Raw genomic sequence first — 18,469 nt, forward strand, 5'->3', positions numbered from 1 at the left:
CGGCGGCAAGGGCCACGCTGGTCCGCCAGGGCGACGAGGATGGCTGACCGGAGACGACGTCCAGCGCCCGTCTACCGGCCAGGCCAGCGGGTCTGGCTGTCCGCCCGGGACCTTCCCCTCCAGGTGGGCTCCAGGAAGCTGGCCCCCCGTTTTGTGGGGCCGTTCCCGATCTCCAAGGTCGTCGGTCCGGCGGCTGTGCAACTCCGTCTGCCTCGGTCCCTTGCGGTGCATCCCACCTTCCACGTCGGGAAGGTCAAGCCGGTTAGGGAGAGTGGGATGGTGCCGGCTCCCGCGGCACCCCCGCCTCCACGGACGGTGGGAGGTGGGCCTGCCTACACAGTTAAGAAGTTGCTAGACGTGCGCCGGAAGGGCCGGAGCTGGCAGTTCCTGGTGGACTGGGAGGGTTACGGGCCAGAGGAGCGGCAATGGGTGCCGCGTAGCTACAACCTGGATCCCGGGCTACTAGATGACTTTTACGCGGCTCACCCCGATGCTCCGGGTCCGTCTGGGATCCGGCCCTAGAGGGGGGGGTTATGCCATGCTGTCATGTGTTGTCCTGGTCACTTCCTGTTTTATTGTGTAATTTTCCTCTCGTTCCAGTCGGTGTGTCCTTCCCCTGTGCGTCCGGTCACGTGACTCCCTGATTCCAAGTGTGTGCACCTGGGCCAATGACCAACTGTCTTCACCTGTGTTCCCCTCCTTCTGTGTCCATATAACCCGCACCTTTCTCCGTGTCCAGTGCCAGTGCGTCTTGCCTTGCTAAGAACACTAGCGATCACGAAACCCTCGAGTTCCATGTAGAAGCCTTGTTTGAACGACTTTGATCATCTATGTTAACTTGGTTACATAGTTATCTTCGTTATAGTATAGGATATTTAATACAGCCTATGTCTGTGTGCTTGGCAACGATACACGTGTACTGTTTGCACGTGAAGGCGAGGGCGTCCGTAGCGAGTTTGTAGAGCGCGCGGTCAGGACAATCCATCCATGATTCCATTTTTCAATAAATGTTGATTTCTTTAACTTTGCACCTTCGATTGAAACTTATTAAAAACAGACGCAATCTTGATAAATCAAAGTGCGTATGTTATTTTAATCTATTTACATTTCTTCCTCACAGTATCTGCGAAATAGTATGTAAATGCCATATCTTGCATATTCCTTGAGACCAATTTATTAATTGATAAGGGCTATTTTTCACATTTGAAAGACAGTTAATAAATTGGGTTGTAGTATTCTTACTGTGCTATGAGGTTTGCACACACTACATTTAATGCTTTAGTATATCCGGCCCAAACACTCCCTCCAAATGCACCTTGCCCGGCCCCTCAGTCAAATTTTAAAACCCATTGTGGCCTGCGAGTCAAAAAGTTTGCCCACCCCTGGTGTAGAATAACATATGTGTGAAGGCCATCGCCTTCACACAATAATAGAGAATGGTGTAGAATAACATATGTGTGAAGGCCATTGCCTTCACCCAATAATAGAGAATGGTGTAGAATAACATACGTGTGAAGGCCATCGCCTTCACACAATAAAGTGAATGGAGTAGAATAACATATGTGTGAAGGCCATTGCCTTCACACAATAATAGAGAATGGTGTAGAATAACATATGTGTAAAGGCCATCGCCTTCACACAATAATAAAGTGAATGGAGTAGAATAACATATGTGTGAAGGCCATCGCCTTCACACAATAATAATAATAGAGAATGGTGTAGAATAACATATGTGTGAAGGCCATCGCCTTCACACAATAATAAAGTGAATGGAGTAGAATAACGTGTGTGAAGGCCATCGCCTTCACACAATGATACTATTCACAGTCGAAATATTTGCCTCTGGGGCAGTTGAACAGAAAACAAGAAATGCTGAATTAGGCCCCAGTCAAGTGGTTCATATGTACAACGATTGCACAAGCGCTCATTCCCAGCAACACTTGTTCGAATAAAAAGCTCCCTCCCAGTTGATGTCAAAAAGTGTTGCCCATAACACATGCAAGACAAGTTTGCGTCCTCTTGTCATTGTTTGCATGGAAATGAGGATATTTGCAGCATTTTGGCTTCGTTTGGGCTTTCTGAAACATTCTAATCGGAATACACGCGAATGTGGAAAAGCTTAGCTTTTTTTTGGAAATATCCAAGAGAATTCTTGAGCAAGTGCTACTTTACTCTTGGCCCAAAGCCACCCGAGCACATTAGCACACAAAAGGCAAGGAGCTTGCGTCGGTCAGGCATCCAGAAGGACGTGCCACCTGCACACCTGCGTCCCGTGCGCCTCCTTCATGTCCCTCCAGTGAAGGCGCTCCTCCTCGCCACTGCTGTTCTGGCCCAGGGCGGCCCAGCCGATCATCTCCTTGCGCTTGAGGCTGCGCCGTCCGTAGACAGATGTCATGAGCGTGACGTCCGACAGCTGGAAGAGCGCTACCTGGAAGACGAAGGTCTCCTTGAACACCGGGTTGGGCTGGGCGCGCCGCACCGACGTCTTGCAGCGGGAGATCTCCCGGCCCACTGAGTTGAGCAGCGTCAACCGGGCAAATGTGTCTAACGAGAACATCGTCACAACACGGTCGCCATCACCGACAACACCCGGGAGACCACCGTGAAGAACATGACGATGGACGTGACCCAAAGCACAAAAACAACAAGACAAAGAGGTCAGAGAGCAAGGCCAAGGAGGCCAAGGAGGAGGCCAACATACCCGGAGGTCTGCCGGCGGCCATGCTCCCCAAGCGGCTGCCCTTGATGATCTCCACCGACATCCTCCCAGTGGCAGCGCTGTAGGACAAGCCCATCAGGAGCTCGGCGCATTCATGTGAGGACGAGGCGGCATCACCGGCCAGGCTCAGCTCTGAGTCCACGCTCTGGCCAGAGCAAACGTCAGCAAACGCGCCAGAGGGTCCCACAAGCGCGGCCAGAGGCTACCTCCATGTTGCCGCGAGGCACCAGCACCAGTTGCACGTCGACACATCCCGCCGTCTGGTCCAGGCCGGCCAGGGGCAGAAGCTTCTCGCCCATCATACGCCGCCGGAGTATTCTGCCTTCTAGGGCGTACATGCGGAAGCGGAGCGCCGACGCCGCCAACCGGGAGGTCTCAACCCGCGTCAGGGCGAAGGTCTGGCCAAAGTCCAGACCAAAGTCGGAGCCCACCCGACTGAGCGAGGTCTTGTGTCTCTGCTTCTTGGCCGGCATGAGGACGACGTGCACCTGCCAGTTGTCCGCCCCGCTCCGCCGTCGGTCGGGAAGGTCTCGCGCCGACACCACTGTGACCACCAGCTTCTCGCTGGCTGCTCGGTACTCCAGGGAGACCAGCAGGTTGCAGCACTTGGAGACGCGTCGTGGAGGGGATGGCCAGGTGGGCGGCGGGGCGGTGTCTTCGTCCTGGGCAGGCAACACAAAGGGAGCGCAGCTGACACTTGGACCGGCCCCTGGCTCTTCTTTTCTGGTTGACCGCGACAGGACCTGCAATGTTGGATGCTCAATATTAGCTTAACATTACGTTCATCAAAGGTGACTATATCACACACAGTACACACACGAATATTTCATAAACAACCTGTCGCAAGTCACAATGATGGCTTAAGGCCTGTCCACTAATGAGCATATTCCAGAGTGATCGAGTCTGCCCGACAATGGCAAGTTGTAAGTACCTGAGGCGTCCACGGGGCGGAGCCATTGGCCGTGTCCCGGTGCCCCACCTGCACGTCCTCCGACATTAACGGTTCGCCGGGGGTTGGGCTCTCTGAGTGCTGCGGCGGTGACTGAGTTCCATCTGGCGCCACCTCCTGAAGGCTGCGTTGAGCGGTCGCCTCCGTGACGGCTGGTGGGAAATCGTCTGCAACCACATCTTTTTGACGTCATCCTGCCCCCCCCCCCCCCCAGACACAATTTTTCAAGTGCATACCTTCACAATCGGACGGGCGAGAGTTGGCATTCTGTCGCTCCGACGACCCAGCCAAGTTGTCACAGCATCTGGCCGCTCTCGGATGCAGCCGCTCCGAACTCAAACTGTGTGCTCGCGACACCGAGATCTCAAACTGCTTCATCACCTGGTTGTCGCTGTCTGAGGATGATTGGCTGCCATCCACACTCCAGCTCTTGACTGGTCGCACACAAAACACAAAACGATTGGTACCGTTTTGGTACCACGCCTCACGCGGATGAGAGCTTCACCTTCCAACAAGAAGCCTTGTTAGCGCAAACATGGGAAATCCGGCTAACTCGCGAACTAACAGCTAGTGTCATGTTTGAGCAGGGACCGGACCGGCGTGTCTTGGCGGCGTGTTTGCTTCTGACCTGTTGTTGACTTTAACAACGGCTCATGTTGATCCGCATCAAGATCAAAACACCAACCTTTTTCTTCTTCTTCTTTCATACATTTTTTTTTCTTTGAATCTTTTCTGTAGCATTTTGTCTTCTCCTTGCCAAGCAAGCATAAGCACTAGGAGTCCTCCAAGACAGGAGTCACCGGTGGTGAATTTTCTTCAGTCAATGGGTCAATGAGGCATGACATCAAAACATGTCACGCGATTTCACATCTATTTCTATTTGAAGGGATTGATAGGAGCCATTTGGATTGGCGCCGATTGGAGTCGGCTGCAGAGTCTGCGTGATGCCACGACATGCGACGAAATCAGCAGATGACAAGCCACGTGGTGTTTGTGTGTCTCACCGAGACCGCGCCGGACCCCCGGCGGCCGCTGGCTCCCTGAGCGCCGGCGCTGCTGCTGCTCCATGCACGGAGTTCTGCCCACTTTGGTGAAGCAGAGCATCTTATTGATGAAGAGGAAGACAAGTGCCAGGGCGGCGATGAACACGCCCACCACCGACAGGAAGCCCACCGCCTCCGCCGTGACTGGTCGTGGGAGGAAGAGGGGACACACAATGACACACTGATCAGACCACACAAACAGACAACCTAGACGCAGACGCACATGGCGTATCACACACACAAACACAACAACAAATGGCCGTTAAGTGTTGGACATCAGAAGGAAATTAAAAAAATTTCAGCTGAGAAAACAGTGACGGAAAGAGTAAGAGACACGAGAAGATTTGAATAGGGATGTGGTGAGGCCCACGGTTGCCAGGGAAAGATGTCGCCAAGGAGACCAGTTTTGGACCGGCAGGTGTACCTAACCATGTGGCCGCTGAGTTCAACAACTTTGAGAGACGAAATACGTTTTGAAGGTCGCCTGATCAACAAGCTCCACCTACTTTCAAAATCTGAAGACGGCGCCGCAGTCAAGTTGAGCGCCCCTCTCATGTCGTCCTCTTCTCCTCCTCCACAATGACTTCTCTCGTTCTTTTTCACACCAATTTTGACTGCCACCTTCAACAACTTTTTTTTCTCCTTCACAACTTTGTTCTCCTCACTTCTCCAATTCCTCCGAAATGGGCTCTCCTCTGTATTCTGCTTGCAACTTTTCTGACTCTTCTTCACGAACGTCTTGCCCTCTTCTTTGTCAAGTCCTTTCTTCTGTCTCACGTCTTTCTCCACTTTGTCAGTGATCTCCAGCTTGATGCGTGTGCTTCCCGTGGGGCCAAGGAGGAAGGTGTGGCCGGCAGGCGCGAGCACGTACGTCAGTTAGCGTGCACACGCACAGCCTGAAGCTTTGTGAGCAAACAGGAGCCAAGAATGACTTGAAATGAGGAAGCGAGTGCAGAACAAACAACAGTGCGCCGAATGTGCTTTCTCTCAGCCGGCCGAGCCCAAGCGGAAGGGTTTGGCGGAAACAGCCAATCAGGCAGCGGCGGCTGCTGAGGAGGTGGCGGTCCATAGGAGCGTTACCACGGTAACCGAGCGGCATCGCACGGTATGGAGCGACTTCTAACCCTTTGGACACCCGATTAGGTACACGCCCCGGCACCCACGACTTCGTGACTCATACGGGCCTCATCAGCGCTCAGCACCTTGAGAAACAGGCGAGGCACACTTCGTGCATTGAAAACAGCCACATAGCTTTATTGTCTTCGGAAAGTCCAACTTAGCTTCATGCACACAAAAAAATGCAAAACGCCACTGACGCGCTAACGCATAGCTAATGGACAGTTGCGCTTTTTGAAGCAACGCAACATAAATGGTGACGCAAGAATAATATACGTCAGTCACTGGTACAGCGTTGAATCGGGATTTCCAGGCTCGTGTTGCGTGTCCTTGGTCGATGGCGCCCAGTAAAACTTGCGATTCTTGCCACTTCGCTTATGCAACCACTTTTGCGTCACCACAAAATACAGGATAAAATGCAACATTGTTAAAGAAAAAATGAAGGGTGAGTTGCAGCTGCATTATCCATTGATGGTACAGCGCTAAAAATAAATACTGCAGGAAAGAAAAATAGCGGTAGGTATCATACGTACAAAGCATAACAATCAATTGTTGAAGCAGGTGCGCGCGCGTCAAGTAGGCCCGGTAGCGCGTCAAGGTAAGGAGGCGAAATTACGAACCCACACCGGCAAAGAGACGCCGGGAATCGGACAGGCGGGGAACAAGCGTCCGGCCCGCTGCTTCGTCGCTACTTACTGTCAAAGGCCATGGCGACGGCAGCCGGGCGGGAGGGAGCGTGTTGGGTCTCTCCGGGCCAGAGTCGTCAGACAAGGACCGACATCCGGGACTCTCCTCCGCGAGCCGCACACCCGAAAGCGCTGAACAACAGCGACGCCTTCATGAACGCTGGGAAAGTGGAACACTCTAGCCTCCTTTTCTCAAACCTAAACTACGCCGAGTTAGTTAGTAGGTTAGGGCGCCGCGACCGCTTTGGGGCGCTAATAGCACAGAAAAAAAAAAAAGTTTAATCGTGTGTGTTGAAAGAATAGTTGTCATTACAACTCCCAATCGGCATGGTGGGGCACTGGTTAGCACGTCCGGCTTAGTTAGGAGGTTGCGGGTTCGATTCCACCTCCGGCCCTCCTTGTGTGGAATTTGCATGTTATTCCCGTACCCGTGTGGGTTTCCTCACACATCCCCAAAACATACATGGTAGGCTGAGTGAGCAATCCCGTAGGTGTGAGTGCAAGTGCGTATGATTGTTCGTTTTTATGTGCCCTGCGATTGGCTGGCATCAGGTTCAAAATGTCCCCCACCTAGTGCCCGATGACTGCTGGGATAGGCTCCAGCACGCCCGCGATCCCCGTGGGGACAAGCGGTATAGAAAATGGATGGATGGACTACTACCGATGAAAAGACTTTCTGTTTTCAGAAGTACTTACCAGTCAAATAAGAAGCAAACGTCCTCTTTGTAACATATATTCGATATTTTCACCCAAAATGGCCACTTCCACTTTTTTGACTTAATTGACTTCAATTAGTGAAAAGTCCAAAGGAAGAACATCTTTTCCTTGTGGCCTTGGGTCGTTCAGGGTCGCGCCGCAAGTGCGCTTTCTGTTGGACACTTCAGAGTTGTGCAGTACTGCATTACCGCAGAATCTAGACTGAGACACTTGAATCAAATCTGTTCCGAGACTGAATAGCTCACTCACATAATCAATCAGGGGCAGAAAGGAGTTGTTACATGTTCATCTTTTGGCGTGTTGGCTTTTGTCCAGTGAAATGCAGGCAAATGACTGTGCTGCTGTTTTTTTAATGCACAAGGAAAAGCAGAACAAAGCAGGCTCATTTTCTTCCAGTAGCATGGTGAAAGCGCACTGACATGTGGTGCTTCAAAAGTGACGGCAAATCGCCCAGAACAAGGTTCGGAAAGGGGCCGAGCGGGAAGGTCTGGCGCTCACGTCCAAGTTCACTGCCCTGCACTTTCTTCCCTTTTGGCTGAAAAGACGGAGAAAAAGCGTCAGAGGCCGCGCCGGCGACCAAGATTGCGCGTGGCCCATACCTCGAGGGCCGGCGCTGTCCAGGGTGGTCAGACGTTGGATGCGAGTGGACGTGGCGGCTTCTTTGCTCATGCGGCCTGGCGGGCGACGAAATAAATGCAGTCGAAAGGATTCTGAGTTGTACTTTTGCTGCAAAACAAGTTCTACAAACAAAAGGCGCTCCCGCTGGACTCAATAGTTGATGAGATGAACGGTGGAAGCGAGGCTTCAAAAAGCTTCTTCCTTCTGCTCCATGTTGCATTTGAATCATCTTGGAGAAGGATGGGGACAATTTACTGACCTTTGACGGCCTTACAACTTACCCACGATGCAAACATTCTTCTTGGTTCTCGCTCTGAGGGAGGTTTTGCCACGCCTGCGGCGAACTTTTGGGGAGGCGGAGCCCGACTGTTCACCAGTGTCTACGTCCACCCGGCGATGTCGGCGAGACTTGCATACCTGCGCGTGCAAAGACAACAAGAACAATTATTCCAATGAGCAATCTTGCAAGACGGCCACAAAAGCAGCAGAAGGGGCGCCGTTGCTTAATTAGGACCGGGGCCAGACCTATATGGGGTTTCCGAGATTTCCCTTTTGCTCAAGTTCCATACATTTGAATGGAAACATTTTCACGTCAGTGACGACATCAGCGACTTTGAATATTTTAGGATTTGGGACGTATGACACCACCAACCGCATTTGCGTGTCGATCATTGCAGAGGGTGGCGAGGGCGTTTGCGGTCGCTTTTGCGACAAATTCCAAAGATGACTAATTACGGTGACGTGGCAAAGGGATCACACGGTTGTCGACTTGGGACCCGATGATGATGTAACGAAGATGACAAACCTCAGCGGCTTGACCGTACGCTTTGGACTTGATGAATGACAGCAGCTGAGCTCTTCTGGAACTCTGAATACAACACCACACACACACACATACAAGTCAAGACAAGCGGTGAACAGGAACAGAATTGGTCGCTTCTAAAAGCTCAGCCGTCAATGTTAAGTGCCGATAAATCAGGTTGTACTGTACGTAAGAGGCATTTGGAGTCTTTGAGCACGTTTACAATGGTATTCATTTAACAAAAGAGTGAGAGGTGAAGCCCTTTATCGCCAAGACCCACCAACGGCGAGACACACCTCCGCCTGCGACGACGTGGTCTCGCCACTGCCGCCGGCGCCCCCGTCCTCGGCGCTCTCCTCCTGACAAAGTACAGGCGAGGGTTAGGCCACTTCCGGTCCTCTGCAAAAGCGTGGTGGTAGGACAACCTGCCGCATCTTTTGCTGCCAGCTGTGGAAAGCGACGACATATCCTCGGAGCAGAGCCGGCAGGTTTTTCCGGTGTAGGTCGACGCCCAGGCGTTCCAACTGTGCTTGTGAGTAGACGGACAACTTGAGCTCGCCGTACACGCGGTGGACGTCGGACAGCTCCTGAGAGCAGCACAGCGGCGCCGTCACGGCAAAGGGCCCCGCCTGCAGTGGCTGCCCGCTGCAAAAGAGCGCCACTCACCTCCAGCGCGTCTCGGTCGATGAGCTCCTGAGGGCCGCACGCCCCGGCCACAAAGTTGCGGGGCTGCTGAGGACCGGTGGTCTCCTTGCTCCTATTGAAGGTCAGCTGGCAGCAGAGCAAAGCACAACTCAGCTCCTTGCGGTGTCAGAAGGGTTGTAATTGTACGTGAGGTTGTACGTTGCAATCCCACAAAAGACTCACCAATGTGGGCATGGCAGTGAAGTGGAAGGCTTTGTGGAAGAGCAGCTGATGCAGGACAAAGACGGCGTCCAGATGCTGAGCTCCTAACGCCTCCTTCTGGAAGGTCACCACGTCCTCCCAGTCCTTCAGCGCCAGGCGGATCTGCACATGCAAGCACAAAACGGTCAACAAAACAAAGCAAAACTAACAAACTTGGCAATTGAAATCACCTTGGTGAGGGATGGGACCAAAAGGCAAAACTAGCGTCCGACCTTTTGCCGGCCTGTTAGCGCAAGCAGCAGCAGCACACGAGCGGGCTCACGCGCTGCCCAATCCTCACCCTGATGGGCGGCGAGGTGCGCTGGCACTGGTAGAGGCTGTAGAGAAGGTAAAGTCCTCCCGTTCGGATCTGGAAGCTGAAGGGGGGCAGGAAGTAGATGGCAGCCACGTTCAATGCCAGACGACTGAACGCTCGCTTCTCGCGACCTGCGGTGCCGCTGAAAGGTCACAAACAACTGCGTCAAACACTCCGCAGGCCTTCCATTAAAGAAACGCAGTTGCCATTAGACGGCGCATCACGTCAATTCAAAATATGTGTCTCTTAATGTCATCAGGGATGAGGACTACCGATAGCAGGTATCGAGCCGATATGAGCCTTACTTGACGTAAATACAGCAATACATCGGTCAATCAAGCAATCTGACATTGATAAGTCCTCCTTAACACTTCGCTGAATCCTCATCTGCGTCATCTGAGTCTTTGTTCAAGTTTTCAATTCATTGATCCACTCAAAAATTATAGGGTTTCAAAGCAGTACAGAAAATGGATTCGATCATTTATGTGACCAATTTACCAGATAAAAATGGATTCAACAAATGTTACGTTGGGTCAACTTCTTGCTAGTTGAAGTCTGGCTAGCTGCTGGCAGGCAGCAAACGAGATCACGTCTGAGTAGTATCATTATTTCAAATACATTGGTTTCCCCACTACAAAAACAAAACTAATAAAAAAAAAGAAACTATAACATTCATTAGCTCCTATGTGACAAGTTTACATTTCTTGCCCCGTAATGTTTGGCAGTGGGCAAATAAATGTTTGAAACAAATCTTGCTTCGTGTTGTATGGAACTCGATTTCAGAATTACAAATGTTCGCCTTTTCTTCCTGAAGACGATTATGAACAACAAACTCGTTTTTATTTTCTTTTGGTCATTTTGCACCAAGAGAAAGTGCATGGAACTCACCCGGGCTGGACTATTGAAGTAGATTTTCAAGCTTTCGTTATTTGAACGCATTTCCAACCAAAGATAAAAAAGTCATTTACAGCCATTCTCTCGAGGTCAGACGCAGGAATGAATACACGTTTGTGTGCGTTTAAGAGTGAACTTACAAAAATATGTGTCCAAACTTCATTTCTCTCCAGGTTTTGCAGAAAATCTCAAAGCGGACAGAGTCCGTTTGTTGGAACCGCGCAAGCAGCTCCTCGCAATCCGAGCGAACTTGTTGGTTCCACGCCGAATTCATCATCAAACTACAATTATTAAAACTCGCTAATGGCGACTATACATTTTTAAAAAAGTTGTCTTTTCATTTTCGTATTTAAAGACAGCGCGTTGCTTTGCGATTTACAGTAACGTTGGCTAAACGACACATACGTGCGCCGGGGTCCCTTGTCTATGACGTCATTATCAGGATGCACAGAAATCTTTTTTTTTCAATGCTTTATTGAACAAATATGACAATTAACATTTTTCATACGTTTAAACCAAACCAGGGATGTCCAAACTTTTTGCAAGGAGGGCCAGATTTGTTCAAGTGAAGGGGCCCAGGGGCCAATAGTTTGTTCGGAAATTTAACTACAAAGATTTCATGCAAATACACACGGTTATAAAACAAATTTCATTGTCCCAATTGTCTTTATTTCTTTTAAATCAGGGGTCCCCAACCTCCGGTCCGCGGACCGGTACCGGGCCGTGGGTCACTTGGTACCGGGCCGCCAAGCCGCAAAGAAAGATTTTATTTTTTTTTATCGACGATCAATTAATTCAGGTCAAGACGCTTGTCCCGGTCAAGTGACATGTTTCCCGAGTCGAGCCCGCAAAGCTAGCAAAAATAAGTAAGAATTTATTTCGAAAAATATTTTTAAAAAATGGTGATTCTCTCCCAATAACATCCGTCGGTGCATCTGTGTCTCTTGACACAGGTTAATTCAGGTCAAGAAGCTCGTCCCTCCCAGTCGAGCCCTCGAAGCTAGCAAAAATGAGCAAGAAACAGACATGTTTGGAAAGCTTCTGTTGGGTCTGCAGCTTCGTAGTCCATTTCCTTCAGACACAACACGACACGATGGTGGCGCTTGGCATTCACTTCTTTAATGTTCCTCGCACACTTTCATTTGTTTTCACCTGCGCTTCTTGGCGCACTTCATTATATTTACTTCCTACTTCCCGTTGCCGCAAACAAGGTAAAAGCCAACGTAAAGTGTCCGCAGTACATAAAAGAGAAAACGTCAAGTCATTGCAGTAAACACAAAATACGGCATAAGACACCGAACAAATAACACAATACTTACTTACATAGGCCTATCGCTCTCCGTTGGAGCATAGGCCACTGACGACTCTTCTCCATTTAACACGGTTTTGGGCAGTCCTCGGGCGGGCTCGTGACCGGGACGAGCGTCTTGACCTGAATTAATTGATCGTTGATAAATATATATATATATATATATATATATATATATATATATATATATATATATATATATATATATATATATATATATATATATATATATATATATATATATATATATATATATTTACCAAGTGGTACCACTTGGTACTTACCGGTACCAAGTGGTCCACGGACCGGTGTATCTTTAGGTTGAAATCCTTAAACAAGGTAACTGTCTCTTTACAAATTAGACAAACACAATTTCCTTGATTTTCAGTTGAGAAGTATTGTAATTCCCATTGTATTGAAATTCTATTTGAAAGCGACGGCCCTCAATGTCAACTTTCCTCGTTTTTTTTGCAGTCGCCATGGCAGAAATGAGCGGAGAAGGGTGGTGCTGCCATTTTTTGGTAATAGGAGGAATTACAGTTTAAAGTTTCAAGATATTTTTTTAATTCAGTTTGATAGTGCAGGTGGGCCATAAATAATACATTATAAGACCGTAGCTGCGGGCCGTATGACATCTGAACGGGGGCCGGATTTGGCCCGCGGGCCGGACTTTGAACTTCTGATTTAAACAGTGTAAACTTTACACTGTCAAGAGATTTCCAAGAGAACATCAATTTGACATTATATTGCAAATCATCACAAAGTATAAAAATAAAATAAACATATCAATAAAATAAATACAAACAAGTGACTGACATTGGTTTCACAGTGAGGGGGGTTAGATTAAAGTTAACTATTCACTTCAGTAGGGAATTTTTTCAAAATATCATAACATTTTTGTGCTTTAACGCCTTTCATAAATTTTAGAGATTTCACATACATTTTAAATTCAATCATGAAGACAATACATTTGGGGAACGATATCAGTACCCTATTCTATGGATAAAGAATTTTGCTTAGCATAGGATTATATTACAACAGAGTTCATCATTGTTGTTTTGTAAGATCATACCAAAACTTAAATCATCTCTCAAGATAGAATCTGGAAACGATTAGATCTTTTGTTTGATCCAAACCCCAAGGTGTTTTTTTTTTTTTTTTAATTCAAACATTAATTCAAACACAAACACATTAGGTATAATAAGATCCTTTGCACATATCAACAACTACAGGCAGACAAAAACAAAATAAAGCATACACGATACCAGGAAAAAAACACACACACATTACAGGGCAACTGTTGGATTCTGTCCACAATTTAGGGAGCGCGTTATCTGCGCCTCACGGCAAAAGCCTTTGCCAATCACCTGTTATCCAATTTACTCACTGCGTGCTCGTTTGATTTCTTCAGATTTAGGAAAATGCAAAGACACTGAAGCAGAAATTAGACTTACACAGGTTGGTTGAGTTCAATCACAATTCTTGTTCAGAAAGCTCTGTTTTCAGGAAAGTACAATACAGCGCTGGGCCCTTCAAGAGCGGAAAGTTTCCATTCAGAAAAGGCAAAGTCCAAGGTTGTTAGATCAGTGTTATATTCAGTAGCACATTGTGGGCTGGGATTGATGGGCGATGAGTCTTCGGGGTGGGGCAAGTTCGAAGGAGAGTCTGCTTCCATGGGAGTGGTGCTGGTTATGGGCGATTCGGTGTGTTGGTGGGGGGCTGTTGGTGTCTGTGTGTGGAGGGGGCTGTTGTCTTCCATCCCGTCTCTCGGCCTTGGCGATCATCTTTGGCCGAGTTCTCGGGTGGCTCCTTCTGGCACCCACTGGTTTTATCTCCACGTGACCTTCCTGTGAACATTCTTCTCCAATCTTGGACATACACTGTCGTACCGCATTCAACCGTATCTTTGCTTTGTTAGGCAAACTATTTCCCTCTGTGCAGAGCGTTCAGTAGTAATCAAAAACTGGCGTCTAGCATTAGTCAAAACATAAGATACAATCAAGTACTGAACGGTCAAGACGACTCTGGTCGTGTCCATGATTCAGAGAAAACACATCAGGCATGCATTACACAGTTCCTTAAGGGTCATTAAGCTATTTAGGCAATCTATCAAAAGTCATTTGTTATTTCAAAGTGCTCAGAAATATATCAGATCATAAAGTTATAAAAACCTTTCTCATCACCACTTATCAAAAATGTCTAGTTATGCCTTCTTTATTGATTTGGTGTGTAGGTATAATTATATGCTTCAAATGTTTCTTTTATTTATTTAATATGTGAATATACTTGTCTGTTTATGTACTTTATTCAATGAGGTTTGAGCATATCTGTTTTTGTAGCGAGGCAGGACTTTTTGTATTTCGACCTCATTCCTTCACAACTCCATAAATTAAATTGTGGTGAATTCTCTTCGGTGGTCAGCTGGTCTTCCAAGCAAACAGTGAAAACGTGGCTGGCTTGGGGAAGGAAAACTTCAGTCACACACGGCTGATTAGGGAAAGATTTTATTCAACTGATGTCAGAGAGAAGTGTCTCGCGCTCTAGCCAAAATGTCAAGTCCCTTTGTCTACTCTCGCCCTAAAACCTATACCCCCGCGCTTCCCTTGACTCGGGTGCGCGCACACGGGGCTGTTGGCTGACCTATGACCCCCCAGTCAGCCTCCCCAACTCTACACAGTGTATATATTGTCAGTTGCTAATGGAAACCAGATGTGTCTGGTGCCAATTAGTCTACGTTCCTGGACCAAGCCCCAAACAATCCCGCACAAACCTGACCCGAACATGACCCGGTCACACTTAGGCTTACTAGTGAGATATACATTGCATGATACCAGAATAAAAATATACCACAATATCCAAAGAGTATATAGCCAGAGCGAACATCTTACAGCAAAAGCCTCTCAATAAATGAAGTCATCTTTACAGCATTCTTGATGTTAATACATTTTAACGAAATGTTGTAGTATTTCAGATGATTCTTCCAATGAAGAATGTTTTTGTTTCAAAGAAGTGGCATTTGTGTATATATTGTTTGGCCAATAAAATAATATTGTTAATAAAAAAGTCAAATTTACCATTATGAAAAAAGCCATATTTAACATCAGAGTTACAATGAGTAACAAAGAGTAAGCCTATTGAACAAGCCTATTGTTGAAAGCCATTGTACCGACTCTCACCAAAAGAAAAAAATTGTCTGAATCTTCAATTTTACATCCATTTTAACGTTTTACCGAAACGTTCGAGGCGCTCCAAAAAGCCAGCTATTGTGAATTATGTTTGTGTGTGATTTGAGCTTTACATTTGTGATAATTTTCGTGTTCGTTTTTTATCGCGCACGTAACAAAGTTCAGTAGCGGTTGCCGCTTCTCCAGTCCGGTTGGAAGCGGTGTTGCGTGTGCAGGCTGGTTGCGAAGCGGAATGCGGAAGTAAACAATCTCCGGCTGACGCGGAGGTGAAACAATTAACAAGTTAAATCAGTGAACGTATGTCTCCGTGTGCCATGCAACCAGTTCGGGGCGTCACCTGCCTACTGCCCGATGACGGCTCCAGCACGCCCGCGAACCCCGCGAGACAAGCAATACAGATGATGGATGGCTGGTTGGTTGTCAGTGCACTCCGCTAAGTGGGGGTATTGCGCGTTAACGTTGGTTGCTAAGCGCCGATCAAATCAGCAAAAGAAGAAGAAGAAGCAACGGCAGTCGGTACAGCGGTACGCGGAAGTACACAATCTTCAGCTGACGTGGTGCCGAACGAAGGGAGTGGAATAAGTCAATTCATTGCGTTCGACGTTTCTCGACGTTCTGCGCAATTGAACCCAACAAAGAAGCGAATCGAGTCGCTCTTCTGCCCCCCAGTAAAATGGCGGACATCAGCCGACCATTCGCCGGCCTGGCGTCGGTCTCAGTCCCGGAGGACACCCCTGTGGAGGGCGACATCTCTGTGCCGGTGGACTCGATGCAGCCGGACGACGACGAGCTGTCGACGCTGGACGAGCCCGTGAAGGAGACCATCCTGAGGGACCTGCGCGCCGTGGCTAATAAGTTTGTGCACGTCCTGTACCCCAAGCAGAGTTCGGATCTGCTACGGGACTGGGACCTGTGGGGCCCGCTGCTGCTCTGCGTCACCCTGGCGCTACTCCTCCAGGGCGGCGCGGCGGCCCGGACCGGCGACCAGGGAGGGCCGCAGTTCGCTGAGGTAGGCCAGCCCGAAAGGCAGCGACTCAATTCAATTCTCACCAAAATATAACTGGCTCCAAATCAGAACATGATTGCAGTCCAGCATATCATCTTAAATGGGCAAAAAAAGATGAGGCCGATTTACACTGTAGTAGAAGACGTGGGCATGTTCCAATTTAAAACAATTGCACGTATGGCCAAATACGCATTGCGATAATGTTCTTGACAAAAAGTTAGATGTCTGGAAATTCGGCCAAATTGTTCTGCAAGTGAATTTCAGTAGGTCGTTAGCTCTGCGGGCGCCAAGCTCCGAACGGGCACCGAGGCTTGACAGCGTGCGTTTGCTCTGCAGGTGTTTGTCATTGTGTGGTTGGGCTCCATCGTTATCACACTCAATTCCAAGCTTCTGGGCGGCACCATCTCCTTCTTCCAGAGTCTGTGCGTGCTGGGCTACTGCATTCTGCCGCTGACGGTGGCCATGGCGGTGTGCCGCCTGGTCCTGTTGGGCAGCGTGGGCGCTGTCAGCTTCGCCGTGCGCCTGGCTGCGGTGGTGGCGTCCTTCGGCTGGTCCGCCTTCGCCTCCGCTGCTTTCCTGGTCGGCAGCCAGCCACCCGACCGCAAGGGCCTGGCCGTCTACCCCGTCGTCCTCTTCTACTTTGTCATCGGCTGGATGATCCTCACCTTCTCGCCGGCGCAGTAGAAAAACCCGTCAGAGGAGAAAAAAGTGTGCGCACGTCAGCATCGACCGCTTCTCGCTAAAAGCTTGTGGTTTTCTGCCTGCGACCGGCGGCCCCACATCAAAAAAGGGTCAGGGCGCGTCCAGACACACAAACATCCTCCCGGCCGACAATTTGAGCATTTCAAAGAAGCCGACCTGCTCCCTGCAGACAGTAGGACGGGTCACCCCTGAGACCAGACATCCGGTTGGCCGGCAAATGAAAAGCTCCTGTTTGGTGATTTTTTTTTTTTTTCCCCAGAGCGCCTCAGCCGACAAATGAAACCCAAGTGCATGTGTGACAGAAAGCGTGTCGGACACAGTGTAAATATGCGCAACTCAAGCGTTCAAAAATTTAAAGCAGCGTGCTTGTGGGTCCCGATGTGGAATTTGGAGCGCGTGCAGAGATGGCGACAGTGTCTGTTTTTTTTTTCTCCTACTGCCCTTGTTTACTAAAAAAAAAGCACAATTTGGTTGTTGTATTTTGCTATTACAAACGTGATGTTAGGCTTTGTGTATTATTTTTCATAATTTCACAATATCAACACAATTATTAAACATCAATCATTTCATGTAACTGAATCAATAATGGAAAAGAAAAACTGACATTGAAATTCATTTTGAAAACCAATCAATTGCACTGAGCTGGGTATTTGGATGATTACCTGTATGCTGAGGCTGCAGTAATACTGAAAGAAAGACAAAAAATCAGAAAATGAAATCGTTTTTGATGACACTTCCTGAGTGATTCTAGGTTTATGGTGCCCTGAACTTCATTCTAAATATTTTTATGATGAAATACCAAGTTGCATTCTTGCCTTCTTGCTTATGAGAAAGAAAGTTTCAGTCAGGCTGTCTGTTTTGGTGTGCTGATATGAGTATTATTTATATTGTATAAGTAATATTTGTATTTCTCTTGTTGGATTTGATCCACAATTTGGGAAGCGCGCTAGCCGCGCCTCACGGCAAGAGCCATAGCCAAACACCTGTTATCCAATTCACTCACTGTTTTATTTCTTCAGTTTTTAGGACAAGAATAAGACACCGAAACAAAAATTAGTCTTACACAGGTTGGTTGAGTTCAATCACAATTCTCGTTAAGAAGGCTCTGTTTTCGGGAAAAATACAATACAGAGCGCTGGGCTTTTCGTGCGACAATGCTCAAAAGCAGAAAGTCCAAATACAAAGTTCAAGCAACGTTCAAAGTTCCTTGTCAGCTTATATTCAGTTGCACATGCCGGGGGGGGGGGGGGGGGGGGGTTGAGTTTGATGAGTGATGGTTCATTTCATCGGGTGGGGGCAAGTTCGATAAGAGCTGATTCCATGGGAGTGGCTGCTGATGGTGGGGGCTGATTCCATGGAGGTGCGGTGAGTGGCGATTGAATTGGTGGGGGCTGTTGTTTTTCCATCCACCTGCTTCCAGTCTTTCGGCCATGGCGATCACCCATTGGCCGGGTTCTTGGCTGTTCATCTCCTGCCGCTCCCTCTGGCACCTCTGCTGGTTTTATTTCCAAGTATACTTCCT

The 18,469-nt window shown here is 48.5% G+C and overlaps 3 protein-coding genes across 14 annotated transcripts; 1 reads left to right on the forward strand and 2 right to left on the reverse strand.

Annotated features, from left to right (window-relative positions):
• Positions 1 to 1,073: 1,073 nt before the first annotated feature.
• Positions 1,074 to 6,680, reverse strand: syt16 (synaptotagmin XVI). 6 transcript variants are annotated; one of them, XM_088400154.1, is made up of 7 exons: positions 6,524 to 6,680; positions 4,673 to 4,855; positions 3,905 to 4,102; positions 3,651 to 3,835; positions 2,926 to 3,462; positions 2,702 to 2,864; positions 1,074 to 2,544 (listed from the first exon to the last, which is right to left on the reverse strand). In XM_088400154.1, the coding sequence occupies exons 1-7, from the start codon at positions 6,534 to 6,536 to the stop codon at positions 2,231 to 2,233; spliced, it is 1,593 nt and encodes a 530-aa protein (XP_088256280.1). In that variant the 5' UTR covers positions 6,537 to 6,680; the 3' UTR covers positions 1,074 to 2,230. The 6 variants fall into 6 exon arrangements, with proteins under 6 accessions (XP_088256280.1, XP_088256276.1, XP_088256279.1 ...); XM_088400150.1 differs by having other exon boundaries at positions 4,673 to 4,918; positions 6,524 to 6,665; XM_088400153.1 differs by lacking the exon at positions 6,524 to 6,680 and adding an exon at positions 5,218 to 6,506 and having other exon boundaries at positions 1,074 to 2,428; positions 4,673 to 4,918.
• Positions 6,681 to 7,560: 880 nt separating this feature from the next.
• snapc1b (small nuclear RNA activating complex, polypeptide 1b) lies at positions 7,561 to 12,177 on the reverse strand. 6 transcript variants are annotated; one of them, XM_088400099.1, is made up of 10 exons: positions 12,065 to 12,177; positions 9,837 to 9,993; positions 9,518 to 9,658; positions 9,317 to 9,451; positions 9,076 to 9,237; positions 8,947 to 9,009; positions 8,654 to 8,716; positions 8,130 to 8,265; positions 7,830 to 7,904; positions 7,561 to 7,765 (listed from the first exon to the last, which is right to left on the reverse strand). In XM_088400099.1, exons 1-10 carry the CDS (start codon positions 12,118 to 12,120, stop codon positions 7,737 to 7,739), a joined length of 1,017 nt encoding a protein of 338 aa, XP_088256225.1. In that variant the 5' UTR covers positions 12,121 to 12,177; the 3' UTR covers positions 7,561 to 7,736. The 6 variants fall into 6 exon arrangements, with proteins under 6 accessions (XP_088256225.1, XP_088256224.1, XP_088256226.1 ...); XM_088400098.1 differs by lacking the exon at positions 12,065 to 12,177 and adding an exon at positions 10,886 to 11,185 and having other exon boundaries at positions 9,076 to 9,174; XM_088400100.1 differs by lacking the exon at positions 12,065 to 12,177 and adding an exon at positions 10,886 to 11,183 and having other exon boundaries at positions 9,076 to 9,174; positions 9,317 to 9,421.
• A 3,297-nt stretch (positions 12,178 to 15,474) lies between these two features.
• yipf6 (Yip1 domain family, member 6) lies at positions 15,475 to 17,745 on the forward strand. 2 transcript variants are annotated; one of them, XM_088400103.1, is made up of 2 exons: positions 15,475 to 16,248; positions 16,663 to 17,745. In XM_088400103.1, the coding sequence occupies exons 1-2, from the start codon at positions 15,913 to 15,915 to the stop codon at positions 16,927 to 16,929; spliced, it is 603 nt and encodes a 200-aa protein (XP_088256229.1). In that variant the 5' UTR covers positions 15,475 to 15,912; the 3' UTR covers positions 16,930 to 17,745. The 2 variants fall into 2 exon arrangements, with proteins under 2 accessions (XP_088256229.1, XP_088256228.1); XM_088400102.1 differs by having other exon boundaries at positions 15,484 to 16,248; positions 16,582 to 17,745.
• The last annotated feature ends 724 nt before the right edge of the window (positions 17,746 to 18,469 follow it).

The sequence above is a fragment of the Syngnathus floridae genome, chromosome 16 (assembly GCF_059516105.1).
Source record: "Syngnathus floridae isolate MCC-2025c chromosome 16, RoL_Sflo_1.0, whole genome shotgun sequence".
Classification (NCBI taxonomy): domain Eukaryota; kingdom Metazoa; phylum Chordata; class Actinopteri; order Syngnathiformes; family Syngnathidae; genus Syngnathus; species Syngnathus floridae.